This window comes from Mastigoproctus giganteus, chromosome 3 (assembly GCF_048544385.1).
Source record: "Mastigoproctus giganteus isolate SK-2022 chromosome 3, ASM4854438v1, whole genome shotgun sequence".
NCBI lineage: Eukaryota > Metazoa > Arthropoda > Arachnida > Uropygi > Thelyphonidae > Mastigoproctus > Mastigoproctus giganteus.
In genome coordinates, this window is record NC_143577.1 from 224,196,319 (window position 1) to 224,212,855 (window position 16,537).

Here is a 16,537-nt window from a genome sequence, read left to right on the forward strand (position 1 = left end):
GGAGGCATGTCATGCAAGAAAGCAAGCATATGAGCTTATGTAGTATCAGCCAAAAAAATAAATAATAAATAATTTCACACATCCATTCCCTCTAAAAGTTTGTCCAGTTCCTCATTGAATTTATTTAAGCTATCAGTTTCTACGACAGATGGAAGTTTGTTCCAGCAATTAAGCATCTGCTGGCTCAAGGCAAATTTCTGCACATCTATTCTACAATTGTCTTTCCTCAATTTGAATTTATGCCCCCTCAGGAATCTGAACAAGCAGAAGAATCCCATCAGAATTCAGTGTACTCAACCCATTCAATGCCTTATACACTTCAATCAAATCATCTCACAGGTACCTAGTCTCCAGAAGCTGCAGTTTGCAGAACTTAAGCCTTTCTTGGTAAGAGGACTCCTTCATTCCCTTCACCAATCTTGTTGCCCTTCTCTGTCATGTTCAAGCAACTCTACATCCTTCCTAAAATGAAGCCTCCAGACCAGAATTGACCATAAAACACATGCAGTTTCAGACATAATATATATACAGTGCAGTATGGTTTAAGTTGCTGATGTGCCTACACCCAACAACAGCATCTTAAACATTTCAATGAAAACCACGTTAATATAATTTGTATAGAAAAAATTTTCCAGTTTGCTATAATATCTCTTCTAATTTTACCAACTGTATTTTTTCTTCATTCTACAATTTATTAATTGTGTAATATAAGAAGAGAAGAGGCTTATATTATATATTACAGTAGAGCATCAAAAATCCAAATGTCAATAATCTGAATGAGTCAGAATTTATTTTTTTTTATGCTGATGCCATAAAATAATTACAGTAAGTGCCAGTTATTGTGATCGTGTTTGCGAATTGAATTTTGATTCTATTAAACGGCAATTCTAATAAGCAAAAATCGGAGAAATATTATCCACAAGCTATAAAAATGAAGATATAAAGCACAAATTTACACTTTTATTACCTTACTAATTAACAAAATTAAATGATATGTGAAAATCAAAAAACAAACTGAATGCTGTCCAAATCAACTATTCTTGCTGAAAAGAGTGAGAGATCTGGCAACAAAGAAACAAGTTTGAAAATTGTGCAGCAAAAAATAAGTAATTATTTTCATTAAAGGCCTATACATACACTGTGCTGCCACTTTATTAGGTACACCCCTGATGTGCACACAAATGGTTTGTCCCACAATGTTGCAAGTCACATGAACACAGTTATGGATATAAATGCAGCAGAACAACCTTTCTAGTATCAGTTAAGTGTACAAACCGTAGCAAGAATGGGGGAAAGGAGTGATCTAACGGACTTCGAACGTGGCATGGTAGTAGGTGCAAGACACCTACTACCATGCCACGTTCTGTGCTGGACAAAGCATCTCTGAAACAGCAGTTCTCCTGAACTTTTCACGCAACACAATTTCAAGGGTGTATTGAGAATGGTGCAACTAACAGAAAATATCCTCTCAACGGCACTCCTGTGGAAGAAAATCGCTTGTTGATGAGAGAGGTCAGGAGGATGGCTAGAATTGTGCAAGCTAACATACAGACCACAGTGTTACACATCACGTCAAAATACGACCTTGGTGCACATAATAAAATATCGCAACAGACCACTAGTCGCACTTTGTTGCAAATGGGCTACAATAGTCGAAGGCCACATCGCGTACCTTTGTTATCAACGAAGAACAAGAGATCATGCCCCCTGTGGGCACAGCAACACCAGCACTGGACTATCGAGGATTGGAAAACAGTTGCTTGGTCTGACAAGTCGAAGTTCCTGGTGCATCATGTTGATGGAAGGCTCAGAATTTGGTGAAAACAACATGAATCCATGGACCCGTCATGTCTGACGACTACTGTACAAGGTGGCAGAGGCAGTGTTATGGTGTGGGGAATGTTTTCTTGGCACACGTTGAGTCCATTGATACCCATAGATTCACGTCTGAATGCCACATCGTTGCTGACCAAGTGCATTCGTTCATGTTGACAGTTTACCCTCAGTCAGATGGTTACTTCCAGCAGGATAATGCTCTGGTGCACAAAGCCCGAATCACTATGGAGTGGTTCCAGGAACACGACAATGACTTTTCTTTGCTGCAGTGGCCCGCTCGGTCCACAGATCTCAATCCTATTGAACATCTTTGGGATGAGCTGGAAAGGGCTGTTCGCTGCAGGCCTTTGAGATTCACCTCCGTTGAATCTCAAGGAACCTGCACAACTTTTTCAGCCTCTTGTTCAATCCATGCCTAGACAAATTTAGGCTGTTTTGAAGGCTAAAGGAGGCTCAAACGCTACTAGGTAGGTGTACCTAATAAAGTGGCAGCACAGTGTATGTGTTATTGTGGCTGAAAGTTCCGTTTGTTTTGTTATATATGAATAAAAATACGCAAGTAAAACTTAGTGTTTTTATTTCTAAACTTACTAAGCCTTTTTTTTTTAGTTTCCAGGACAGTATTTTTGATAAGTTTAAAAATCCAAACAAATCGAAAGTCCAAACTACCCCAGTCCCAATTAGTTTGTATTATCGATGCTCTACTGTATATAAAATGTCATCTCTGAAGTGTAAGTTGTTCTGAAGAAGCACCACTTGGTATTGATCATTAATTACTCTACTGATCTTGACACGTTCTGCAAATTTTGATCATGCCCAGTATGCCCTGTAAATCAGTGGTCCCAGAACTGATCCTTACTTAACCCACATTTTCACATTTTATGTTAGTCCAGTCTGAAGAGTAACCATTAATTACAATCCTCTGGGCGCCTCCGTAGCCAGGTGGGAAGGAGCAGCAGTGCGCAGTACACGCTTCTTGAATAGACCGAGGTTCGAGCCCATCACCACCAAATACGGAGGATGCGGAAAGGTCAGGGAACGACCACTGCATATTCACAGAGCAATATGACCTTAGTTGCTAATGCCCCTAAAAACCAAATAACAAACAAACATAACAAACAAAACAACCCTCTGCCTCCTAGCCTACAGCCACTCTGTAATCTATCTAAGAAAAATTCTTAGATGGATTACAGATTGTAATTCCATCATGTTCCAACTTATACAGTAACTTCTCATGCAGGACTGAGTCAAATTCTTTGTTCAAATCCAAGTAAACAATATTGAAACTAATTCCTGCATCCAGTTCATGAGTGACTGTAAAAATAGCTAACCAAGTTGGTTAAACATCATTTTTCTTTTGCAAAACCATGTTATGTGTCCTTCAGAATTGCATTTCTATCTAAATGATCTCATACTGCACTCTTGGAACCACCTTTATTTATTGGCACTTCTCCAATCCAAGGGAATTTCTCATGAGCCAAGTGATGCCCTCATAATTAACATTAATGGATTCATGTACTTTCTTGCCACCTCCCTCAAAATTACTGAGTATATGTCATCAACTCCAGCAGCTTTACTCACCTTCAGATTCAAAAGTTTTTGTAATAAACAATTGTCTGAAATTTCAGTATAGCTAATTTCATGCTTCCCTGCACTCGCAGTTTTCCCTTCATTATGATAGGTCTTCTGTAAATATTGTTGCAAAGTATTACAGCTGTACTATTTATTATATCTGTAATTATTGATGCAACATATGACAGTTTTCAATTCATCTGCAACATCACCTGGGCTATCCAAGAATTTCCCATGCCTTCTACATAAGGATACTATCAGATAAGCAAGCCCATAGCCATAATTATGAGAGCATCCTTGGATTCAAGTGAGGTCCCTCTTGACTGGAGATATGTGAATGTATTCCCAATTCATAAAGAGGGATCAAAAGGCGACACAAATAATTACAGACCTGTTAGCTTAATGTCTGTTCCAGGGAAAATAATGGAAACACTGGTTAAAGAAGTAATGCAGGACCATCTGAACAGGCATGCAATTTTACTGCAATCACAGCATGGATTTAAGGGATGTCTTGTCTAACCAATCTGATAGGTTACTATGATACAGTGACCAAAGAACTGGATGCAAAAAATAATTTTATTATCGTATACGTGGATTTCAGGAAAGCTTTTGATGCTGTTGCACATAAAAGACTGCTGTACAACTGGAGCAGTGCAGCATTAAGAGAAAGTTACTGCTTTGGATAAAGGGATGGTTAAGTGGAAGAACACAGAGAGTAGTTATCAATGGGCACTGCTCTTTGTGGATTAATGTTATTAATGGAGTTCACCAGGGTCAATATTGGGCCCATTGTTGTTTTCAATATTTATCAATGATACTGATGATATACCTTCATCAATATCATCAGCGATATTGATGACGGTGTATCAGGCTTAATGTCTAAGTTTGTTGATGATACAAAGGTTGGCAGAGTGGTTAACAAGTTATCAGGGTGAGTTAATGCAGTAAGGTCTAGGAAAATTGGGTTGATGGGCTGAGAAATGGGGCCCCGAGTGCCAAGCGATAGTGACAAGCGATTTTTCTCTGCGACTCATAAAGTGATCTTTGAAAGTGATATAGTTCTATTTTTTGTTGTGCGATTTTCTTCCGTTTTGTTCACTTAAAGCGGTTCTTCACTTAAAAAGTCTTACGTAAGAACCCAGAAAGGGAATCTACCTTTCTTTTTTGTATTTATATTAAATACTCACACTCTACTAACCTAAATAACCGCTTGGTCACTGGTGGCACCGCTCCTGCCTCCACGTGGCGGGGCCGGTAATCTGGGAGAAGAAAGACCTTCTCCCAGGGCTAAAAGGAGTAAAAATGGATACTCATGATTTCCCACGATTAGAGCCAAAAAGCTCTCAACACGACAGCCACGAAACCGATCATCACTTCTCATTGTCGAAAAGACAAAAAAAGGATGCAAACAAGCAGGAATCTCCATCTTTCCTGATTATTCATTCTCTGTCTTCACAACCTGTCAGCAAGCTCTCTCCTTTCATCATACAACGATGCCTTGTAAATGCAGCAGCATCTCCAAAAATGGTGAAACGTCTTCAGTCCGGTGACTTGCTAATAGAGACCTCTCACCCGAGACACTCAGACCTCCTGTTAAAACTTACATCTTTAAGTGGAATTCCAATTCAAGTCACTCCACATAACACCCTGAATTCTTCCAAGGGAGTGATCAGTGAATGGGACCTATTGAACGTTCCCGAGGAAGAAATAATCCAGGAACTAAAGGATCAAAATGTCACTCAGGCCAAGAGAATTATGATACGAAAAGACGGCACCTTAGTCCCAACACGTAGCATAATTTTAACCTTTAGTTCACCGAACCTACCATCCTCAGTGAAAGCAGGCTATTTAAACTGTCGTGTTCGGCCCTTTATCCCAAACCCTCTGAGATGCTACAAATGTCAGAAATTTGGCCACTCCCAGACAGCATGCCGTGGAGATGCAACATGTCCAAACTGCGGTTGCAAAACGCATACTCAATCGGAATGCAAGGCTCAAACCCCACAATGTCCCAATTGCAAGGGCAATCACCCAGCTTACTCCAAAGATTGCGATCTCTGGAAGTTAGGAAAACAAATACAGAAATACAAGACTGAAAATAAAGTATCTTTTCAAGAAGCTAGAAGACAAGTAAAATTAAGTATTCCAAAAACCACTTATGCTTCGGCTTCCCATAGTTTCAAATCAGTAGCATGTCAGACAGAAGTGGCAGTCTCTCCCAAGAAATCGATCGCCGACTGGGCTCGATTAGTACTAACAACTCAACCTACATCTGAATCACAGTTAGTGGACCAAAGTAATAATACGCCACTCACAGTTCCAACTCAAAACGTAACCCACAGTACAATGACAGAAAAATTGCATAAACCAGATCCTGTGGAGGTGAAACAACCAACAAGCATGGATACTGATGATATGCCAAACCAAGAGGATTTTCTTGAATTGCATGCAGATGGAGATATGGAGGATAAAAATGATTCAGGACGCCCTAATTTTCCCAAAAAAGAAAAATCTAAATCTGACCGTTTCAAACAACCCATGCATAAAAAGCAGACAGATTCAACTTCCTCTTACAAAACCAAATAATGGAACATGTTATCCAATGGAATTGTAGAGGTCTTCGCAGTAACTTAGATGATATACACGAATTAATTCATCACTATAAACCTCTTGCAATGTGCTTACAAGAAACTAATTTGACATCTCTGGTCTCAGTTTCAATCAAAAATTACACTGTATTCAGACAAGACAGGGCTGACTCCAATAACCCTCATGGAGGGGTAGCGATACTCGTGGACTCAAGCATCCCCGCCAGACGTATTCCATTACAAACATCCTTAGAAGCCGTTGCCACGCGTGTTGTTAATGGTATTACTCTAACATTGGTTTCCATTTATCTTCCACCTAGTCATCAATATACTATTCAGGAACTTGAAAATCTTGTCATGCAGTTACCATCTCCGTTTTGTTTACTAGGAGACTTTAATGCACATCACCCGTTATGGGGTTCCCCCACCTCAGACAGACGAGGTAAGCTTATCGAAATGCTCATCGATAGGCAGAATTTAACATTATTGAATACTGGGTCTCCTACATATGTCCACCTACCTACGGGCTCAACATCTGCCATAGACCTTTCCATCTGTTCCCCAATCCTTTTTCCAAGTATAGATTGGATATCTCTAAGTGATCCTTATAGCAGCGACCACTTTCCGTTAATCTGCAAAATTCAAACCTCCTATTCCCTTTCAACAGAAAGTCCAATTAAATGGAAATTTTCAAAGGCTGACTGGGCAAAATATAGATCGCACATCTCATTTGACAACGATATCATTCAGTTCGGTTCCATCAATAGTGTTACTGAGCATATCACAAATCAAATGCTGGCAGCTGCATCCGTCGCAATTCCTCAATATCAAGCAAGTAATAGACGAAAAATAAATTACTGGTGGAACGAAGATTGCAATAATGCAAAAAAAGAGAAAAACAAAGCATGGAATCTTTTCCGCAAATATCCTACCACCTCCAATCTTATTAACTATAAACGGCTCAGAGCTAAAGCTCGCTATGTCAGACGCAAAGCAAGAAAAGAAACGTGGATTAAATTCGCCACATCAGTTAATAAAAATACCGACATCAGATTAATCTGGAGAAAAATAAAATGTTTGAACAATAAATTTCCACCTCTATCCACCCCGATACTAAACTGGAATGGACAAGAACTCTCTAATCCCACAGAAATATCAAATGCACTGGGAATTGTATTTTCTCTGTTGTCTTCTTGTAATGCTTACGATCAGTCTTTCCAAAAACGCAAAACAGTTGCAGAGAAAACCAGACTGAATTACACTGACAATTCTGCTTTATCTTATAATCAACCATTTACCATGTTTGAGCTACAGCAATCTCTTACAAACTCAAGAAACAGTGCTGCTGGCCCTGATGGGATATATTATGTAATGCTCCGAAATCTAGATCAAAGATCACTCTCTTCGCTGCTCATATTTTATAATCGAATCTTTTCTGAACATACCTTCCCAAGCTCCTGGAGTCATTCATATGTACTACCGATTGCAAAACCCGGTAAAGATCATTCTGCTCCTCAAAATTACAGACCGATATCCCTTACCAGCTGTCTCAGCAAAACTCTCGAGAAAATGATACATCGCCGTCTCACTTGGTTCCTTGAGTCTCAAAACTTAATAAATAACAACCAATTCGGTTTCCGGAAAAACCGATCCTCACTTGATCTCATGATCAAAGCCGAGTCAAATATCAGAAATGCTTTCATCAAAAAGGAACATCTCGTCATGGTCTGTCTTGACGTTGAGAAAGCTTTTGACACTACGTGGCGTTTTGGCATCTTAAAGGATCTACATTCTCTTGGCCTGAGAGGTAATTTACCATATTTTATCCAAAATTTCCTTCAACGGAGATCTTTTCAAGTTCGCTATCGGGGAACCCTCTCTAAAATCTTTATCCAAGAAGAAGGAATTCCACAAGGGTCCGTTCTCAGCGCTACCTTGTTTGCAATGAGAATGAATCATATAACTGAATTCATTCCGAAAACTGTGGACTCATACCTTTTCGCAGATGATCTCTCAATTTCTTGTCATTCTCAAAACATGCATTACATTGAACGCCAACTTCAAATATCAATGAATCGCATCCTGACATGGATGACACAAAATGGTTATAGACTGTCCAGCCAGAAATCTACTGCCATTCACTTCTGCTCCAGACGCAATATGCATCCGGACCCCGAGCTGCATTTGAATAACCATCCTCTTCCCATAACTAATTGTATTCGTCTACTAGGATTGTTTTTTGACAATAAGTTAAATTTCCAAAAGCATATTGAACATCTCCGGACTACTTGTCAAAAAAAACTAAACATACTCAGAGTCTTATCAGCCACAACATGGGGAGCAGATCGTTACAGCCTGCTTCATTTATATAGAACCATAATCAGATCACGACTGGACTACGGTGCACCTGTCTTCGACTCTGCTAGGGAGAGTGCTTTATCTCGCCTCAACCCTATTCAACATTCAGCTCTCAGAACAGCACTAGGTGCATTCAGAACATCTCCAGTGCAAAGTTTGTATGTTGAAGCTCATGAACCTCCCCTAAATATCAGGAGAAAGATGTTGCTGCTGAACTATGCAACCAAGATCCAAAGCCAAATGACCCATCCTAATTGGTCAATACTTTATAATCCACATTTTACGACCTTGTATAGAAACAAACCACAGTCAGTTCGGCCTGCTGGTATTAGGCTAAAACAACTAGCAGAAGATTGGGATATTCACTTTAATAAAATCTTACAAGATCCTATAGATCCCAACCCTCCATGGTCTGCTATCATGCCATCTTGTGACAACTATTTCCAACAATGGGGTAAACACTCCCTATCAGATATAAATATCAAACAGCTACACATAGCTCATACTCAATGTTATCCCGACTTCATTAAAATTTATACGGATGGATCGAAGTCTGAAAGTGGAACGGGCGCAGCAGTAGTACTCCCCGATACTATCATTTCTCTATCTCTCCCAAAAGAGTGCAGTAGTTACACTACTGAATTATATGCCATAAAGCTTGCTATAGAACACATTTTCCATATGTCAATTCAAAAGAGCTTAATATACACAGACTCGCAGAGTTCCTTATTAGCCTTGCAAAACAACTCTCCGTCTAATCACCCTCTAATAAAGCTCATTAGAACAGAGTTGATACGTCTGAGAGAGCATCAACAAAAGATTATTTTCTGCTGGATACCTGGCCATACTGGAATACCAGGAAATGAAATTGCGGATGATGCTGCCAAACATCCATCGAGAGCAGCCCCAACGAATTCATTAGTACCATTCATAGATTATAAAATTAAGATCCGAACTATATGTAATGGTCGATGGACTCTGCAATGGCAAGCGCAAATTCATAATAAACTTTTCCAAATTAAACCTGTACCAAAATTATGGGCTTCCAGCCCCATTGCAAACAGACAAGAAGAAGTAATTCTGGCCAGAGCCAGAATAGGCCATACTCATCTAACTCATCTGTTCCTCCTGTCAGGGAATGACCCTCCTCAGTGTAACCATTGCCATACACCACTCACAGTCAAACACATACTTCTGGAATGTACTCTATATAATAATGCTCGATTAGTATCATTCATTTCTCTGGTAAGCTTAAAGGAACCTTTGTCACTTAGCCATATCATAGGCGAAAAATCAAATCTCACAGAATTCTTTTCCTTCTTAAAACAAATAGGTCTGTACAGCCATTTCTAACTGTCTCTACATGAAACAACACAGGCAGTATGAATCACTTTTCTAAGTGCAATATGGCCTAAGTAGCCATTGCACTTAAAACCCCATCAACAACAACAACAACAACTGAGAAATGGCTGAAGTTTTAACATTGACAAATGCAAGGTACTGCATATGGGTAGTAGTAACCCCAGAGTAACTTATCAACTGTGTGGTACTACACTCAAGGTAATGAAGAATGAGAAAGACCTGGAGGTAATTGTGCAGTCAGACATGAAATTCTCTGAGCAGTGCAGACATGCTGCCATGACAGCTCATGGGGTTTTGTTAGTGATATACAGAAACTTTGTTAGCCAGGGATAAGGAAGTGATTATCCCTTTGTTAGGCTTTGTTAGACCATTGTTAGGCTGCATCTTGAGTACTGTATATAGATTTGAAGGCCTCACTTTAAGAAGGATGTAGATCTACTGGAACAGATGCAGAGAAGGGCAACCAGACTGGTGAATGGAACAAAAGGGTGTTTTTACCTAGAAAAGCTTCAGTTCTGCAAATTGCAGCATCTTGAGACTAAGCACCTGTGGGGAGATCTGATTGAGGTGTTTAAAGCCTTGACTGGATTGAGTAAGCGGAGTGTTAATGGCATTCTTCCACTTGCTGAGACTATACACATGCGAGGGCATAAATTCAAGTTGAAGGGTGGTTGCAGGATAGATGTGCAGAAGTTTGCCTTCAGCTAGTGGGTGATTGATTGTTGGAACAGGCTTTTGTATGTTGTGGAACTGGATGGGTTGAATAAATTCAAGGAAGAAGTAGACAAATCCTTGGAGGATACAGATGGGTGAACTGTGGTTTTTTTTTTTTTTTTTTAGTTGATGCTATATAAGCTTGCTTTCTTGCATCATTTCCCACTACTACTACTACTACTACTAATGTAACCGTCAGCTCTATGATGATGTCATCTGGTTCTTGGGTGATGAACAGTTATAGAATATGCTTGCCCTGGTACTTTTCCTAACATGCTTGTACAAATTACAGTAATCTGGATCTAGCTGATTTAAAAATTTTGTTCTCTGTGATGAGTTTCTCTCCCATGTGTCCCAATCATAATATTAAGAGTACATTGAAATTGCTCATAATAAGACATTTACACTTATATCATCTATTCTATCTGCATTTAGGGACTTTTGTCATAATTTTCCGGTTGGTAGCATATGTAGGTGGTAGATGACTTTCATCAACCGGTGAAATACCACCACTTTGCTTATTGGAGGCTTGAAGTGGTGAAACCCATGCTTAGTCTCTAGAGCAAAGTTTCCGGCACCCCCCTCCCCCCATACTTCTCCTTCAACCCATGCACAGTACTAAGTACTATAGGTTTTGATACCTTTCATGTTTGGGGTTTTCATAAAAAAAAAAAAAAAAATATATCCCAACTCTTATTTTACCTTCACATCCAGCTACTTCACACCACACAAGTTCTATGCTGGATATGAATTTAAATTTCAAAATGTAATAAATAACTCTTTGCAAAATTGCCCAAGTTAAAATTACAGTTTAAAGTTAAATTTATAAAATTACAGAAAGAAAATAAATTTATAAGGTGTTTAAACAAATTAAGGAAAAAAATAAGTTTATATACTGATCTCTTGCCTTTCTTCGGTAGTCTTCAGTATAATCCCCCAGAACTGTCCAGCATATGTCTGATCTGTATTTGTGCACATAGTCATTTCTTTTTTGAGAGCTCTATTTTGTTATCAGTTTATTGAATATATAAATCGTGGAATATTTGTTATATTTCAGTTATTAAAATCCAGGAGGGAATAAGTAAAGTACATTATAAAAATGCTGACTTCCTCCTGCTGTCTGAGGCATGTGTTGCATTTTAATTTTTTTTTTTTTTTTTTTTAATTCAGGAAGAAATAAAATGAAATATTGAGTGAATACTTTGTTGTGAGGTATATGCCTCAAGATGGACACAATTATTTTATACATTAGCAATTGATTGAAACAAGATAATTATTTACTTTTCATTTCTACTGCTGTCTTACCTTTCATTGCATTTCAATTTTTTTTCACATTCAGGTGGAAATGAAATATTGAATGAATATTGTGTTGTTGTGAGGTATGTGCAGCAAGGTGTTTTCACCTTGCTGCGCATATATTAATAATTTTATATTACATAATGTTATGGGCAGCAATTATTTTATACATTAGTAATTAATTGAAACAAGATAATTATTTACTTTTCATTTCTATTAATCATATAAAAAGAAAAAATTCAATTAATTTAGGAAATAAAAATCAAACATGTCTGAAATGTAATCAACTACATACATTACCTAACTTATTTACTTGCATATAACTTGCATATAAGGTTACAGCTTGTCACTGTACACACTGTTGACCAACAGTGTGTAGAGACATTGTTGTTCAGATCTGAACAGTGGAGGATGCAGAATCATACCTACTGACCTATCTACAGCAATTAAGCCAGTTTCTGATTTTTTTTTTCCACTCAAAAATTCTTTTTTGAACAGAAATTGTTCTTAAAATAGAATTTGTTACCGGCCAGAATAACTTTTGTTTATAAAGTAATTAACACAGTTAGCTTTACAAGAGGAATACTGTGTTTAACAAACTGTAAGATTTTCCTGACCATATCAGTGGTTTTGCTGTCTTTCAGTTGTTTGGAAAGGTCTAGGTTCAATTTCCATCAGCAAGTGGAGAAACTTTTAAAGTCCTCTTCAATCAAAGCTATGGTTAGCTAATCTCAGGTGGTGGTGGAGTTTTTCCCATGAACCGTTTGAGGTTTTTTTTAGTCCATACAACATGCATCTAAAACGCAACAACAAGACCAGCAGCAGCAGCACCACCACCACCACTTTTTTTTAATCTTAATGCAGTATTTCAAACTTGAATCTTAACATATGCTGTTACAAATTGCTTATTGACATTTGTCTTAGAGAATCTGTTATCAAGATGCAAAAAAATCCAACAGTACTCTCTGCTTCTCATATCAAATGAAGTGCATTTGTTGCTGTAAAAGAAATAAGTTTGTTGTTTTCTATAATCATCTCTTTAATATAATATTTTTGAATTGTTTAGTCTATTTATTCAGTTTGTTTTTTTTTTTTTTTTTTCTAAATAGGTTGGCTCATTTATAATAACTTTTGATAGATTTTATATGCATTTGTTTAGAAGAAAAAGAAAGAAATACAAAATACAGAGCTAACTAGAACAATTTTGTTATAGTGAATATTTTTAGTCATATATTTCATGTTTTTGCTTTAAAAATAAAATTAAATTCTCATTGAATTGCTAATAAATTTTTCTTTTATAGGCAGCTCGTTACACTGCAGAAGCTGTTCAGGAAAATATAGAAACTCTATTAGAACTAATGCCTCTTCGCATGAGATGGGAACCAGTGGATGAGCTTCTTCGACTTGGAGGAATTTCTCTTCTTCTCCAATTAGTAGCAATGTCTCTTGAATGGAATTACTCTGGGAGGTAACTGCCATATTAAAAATAAATAAATAAATAAAAAAGAAGAAAGAAAGAGAGAGAAAAGTGAACTGGTTTTAATACATATTTTTATGAAAAAAAAAATTGCTGACAATCTTCCCTTGTATTTGGACAATGAAAATATTATGGAATCATTTAAATGTTTCAGGCCTTAATGTTTTCCAGAATATATCATATCATAGCTCTGAAGATCATTTAGCAGATTCCCAGTATTTTTACTGCACAAAAATAAATTTTCTCTGAATTGACCCTTCTTTACATTATATCTTACAGAATGAAGTGTAAATGTCCAGTGAACATGATGGTCAGTGAATTGGACCACCATATATAATCCATAATTGGGAAGTGGTGGTGGTGAAGTGCAGAATGTACTTAAACTGCAGTATTGATTGTGGCTAACCTTTTTGAAAAATAAAGTACTATGCTTCTTTAAACTGTGGATACATAAACTCTTCCAGAATATGGAAGAAATTGTAGTCTGGCCTATAAAGAAAGTGGCCCAATCACCTAGTCATGAAATAGACCATATTACACATTCACTTTTGGTCTATAATGTGGAGATTTCTGATCCTTACATGTTAGAATTTGCTTCTCATTTTCTGCTAGACAAATGAGAGAAATATTTCTCTGAAAACATGAAAGTTGAGAAAATCTTTGCCGTTCAAACATGCTTATGATAAAACATTTTGGCTGTTTTATGGTATGTCATTATCACATATAGCAATTGCAGCTTTTCTGGAATTGCTATATGCTATAATCAAATGTCAATCACAGAATCTTTCATTCTGTGATTGACATTTGATTTTGATGAGCCCTTCTGTGACTCAGTTCTCTACCTCAAGGCCTTTTTATGGTTAAATGCAGCTGTCTCATTTAGAAAGGTCTGGGCTCAAATCCTGTTGAGGATAGGAGAAATTTTTAAAGGCATGTCCAATCAAGCTGTAGTTAGCAGATGAGAGTTATTCTAAGTTTTGCAATCTGAACATGTGCAGATTGACCTGGGAATGTACAGACAATAAAAACACAGTAAAGGCCAGTATGAATTACACTATGGCCAAAATAATTGATGCAATTTTCCCAAAAGAGGCAGCCAATTAGCAGACAGATGTAAATACATCAATATTTAATATCTGTTGATTGTCATTTATAATTAATAAGTAATGTTCTTTATGAACTCATGTATTTCCATGCATATAAAATTCTCTATTGCCACAAAAAGTATAAGTATAGATATATATAACATATATATATATATATATATATATAAGCATGAAATATGAAAAAGAAGAAGTGGAAGGAAAAAAAAAAAAAAAAGGGAAAAAACAAGGAAAAACAGTACATGTACCTGAATGCACAAAGTAGCAAAACAGGATACATGTATATAAATAAGTGTCACCAATGAAAGTAAAATAAAATAAAATAAAAGTAAAAATAAATATAGATGGAGAAGTTATTAAACACAAAATGCCGAGCCTAGTTGAAATAAAAAGAGAAAAAGAATGTTAAGAACCTATATAAAAAAAAAAAAAAAATTAAGTAGAATTAAATCTGAATTAATGCCGAATTAACAGGCCAATCATATGTACAAAAGCTGAAAGAAAAAGAGGGGAGGGTAATAGAAATAAAAATTATAAAATAAAAATTAAAGAATTAAAAATAAAAATTGGTACATAGATCAGGTATTTCATCAGGGGGCTACACCTGATCATGTACTAAACACTGTGTTTCTATGCAAACTCATGCTGATGGAGACGCTATAGAAATGAAATGGATATAAAAAATGAAATGGATATAAAAAATTTTTTTTAAAAATTTTTTAAATCTCCAGAAACATGAGTGAGGTAGCCCCATGGGGCTACCTCACTCATGTTTCTGGAGATTTGCACTCATGTTTCTGGAGAAGGAATTCCATAGTGCATAGATTGATGAGTGAGGTAGCCCCATGGGGCTATCTCACTCATGTTTCTGGAGATTTAAAAAATTAAAAAAAAAAATTTTTTTTAATAATTTTTATATCCATTTCATTTTTTATATCCATTTCATTTCTATAGTGTCTCCATCAGCATGAGTTTGCATAGAAACAGTGTTTGGTACATGATCAGGTGTAGCCCCCTGATGAAATACCTGATCTATGTATCAATTTTTATTTTTATTTTTAATTCTTTAATTTTTATTTTATAATTTTTATTTTTATTTTATAATTTTTATTTCTATTACCCTCCCCTCTTTTTCTTTCAGCTTTTGTACATATGATTGGCCTGTTAATTCGGCATTAATTCAGATTTAATTCTACTTAATTTTTTTATATAGGTTCTTAACATTCTTTTTCTCTTTTTTCTTCAACTAGGCTCGGCATTTTGTGTTTAATAACTTCTCCATCTATATTTATTTTTACTTTTATTTTATTTTATTTTATTTTATTTTACTTTCATTGGTGACACTTATATATATAAGCATATACACTTTCTTTGTGCACTCTTCATCTATGAAGAGTGCACATATATACTTATTTTCTCTGTGCACTCTTCATAGATGAAGAGTGCACAGAGAAAATAAGTAACCAGTCAGCAGGTAAAAAGGGGAATAAAAAAAAGTTCAAGTAAGTGCATCAGAGTGAAACTGATAACAACATTGGTGGATATGTTTAAAAAAAGACAACGAAGAGTATTTTGTCAAACTTGACAAGCAGAGAAAACAATTTGAATCAGACAGTCTTCTGTGGCATGAGAAGGAATTCCATAGTGCATAGATAGGGGTCTAAGAGAAAATATGACTGAACCAAACATGTGAGTTGGACTTTGTCAGAGATCCTGAGTAGCAAGGACAGAAAGAGGTAGGATGATAATAAGAGAGAAAGATTAGTTGAAGACTAGAGAGTGGAATAACCTGGTGTCTTTCTTTTCAGACCGTGGAGGACAAAAGCTGAAGCCAGAGACTGGACTGGTTGTATAAATAAAATACAATGATGACAATGAAGAAACTCTGTCTACAAACAGACAATCAGGAAATACTATCTGAACAGAGAGCAGAGAAGTTAAATGGAATTTATAAGCTGTTTAAGTTTATTGGATGATACATGAATATTTGAATGAACCGAGGTGGCATTTTCAGACAAGAAAAAAGCAGACCAAAAGACTCAGATTAGGCCATGGATTTATTGGGGGGGGGGGGGATTTTTACACACACAATCTTGAGCTTTGTTGATGCTGCGTACTAGTGTAAACCTGTTTAGGTTGATTGTGTTCTTACATCAGAACAAAATTATTAACTCACGGCTCCATCATGGCTTACTACAATAGGAAATAAGACTAGTCTCAGACATTGAAAA

The 16,537-nt window shown here is 36.6% G+C and overlaps 1 protein-coding gene across 2 annotated transcripts in view; it reads left to right on the forward strand.

The window, feature by feature from the left end:
- Positions 1-16,537, forward strand: part of mahj (LisH and WD40 domain-containing protein mahjong) — a 305,108-nt gene that overhangs the window by 125,327 nt on the left and 163,244 nt on the right. For both annotated transcript variants that reach the window (XM_090369657.1, XM_090369658.1), the window contains exon 15: positions 13,028-13,194. In XM_090369657.1, coding sequence (XP_090225783.1) covers positions 13,028-13,194 — 167 coding nt within the window. The remainder of the gene's footprint in view (positions 1-13,027; positions 13,195-16,537) is intronic.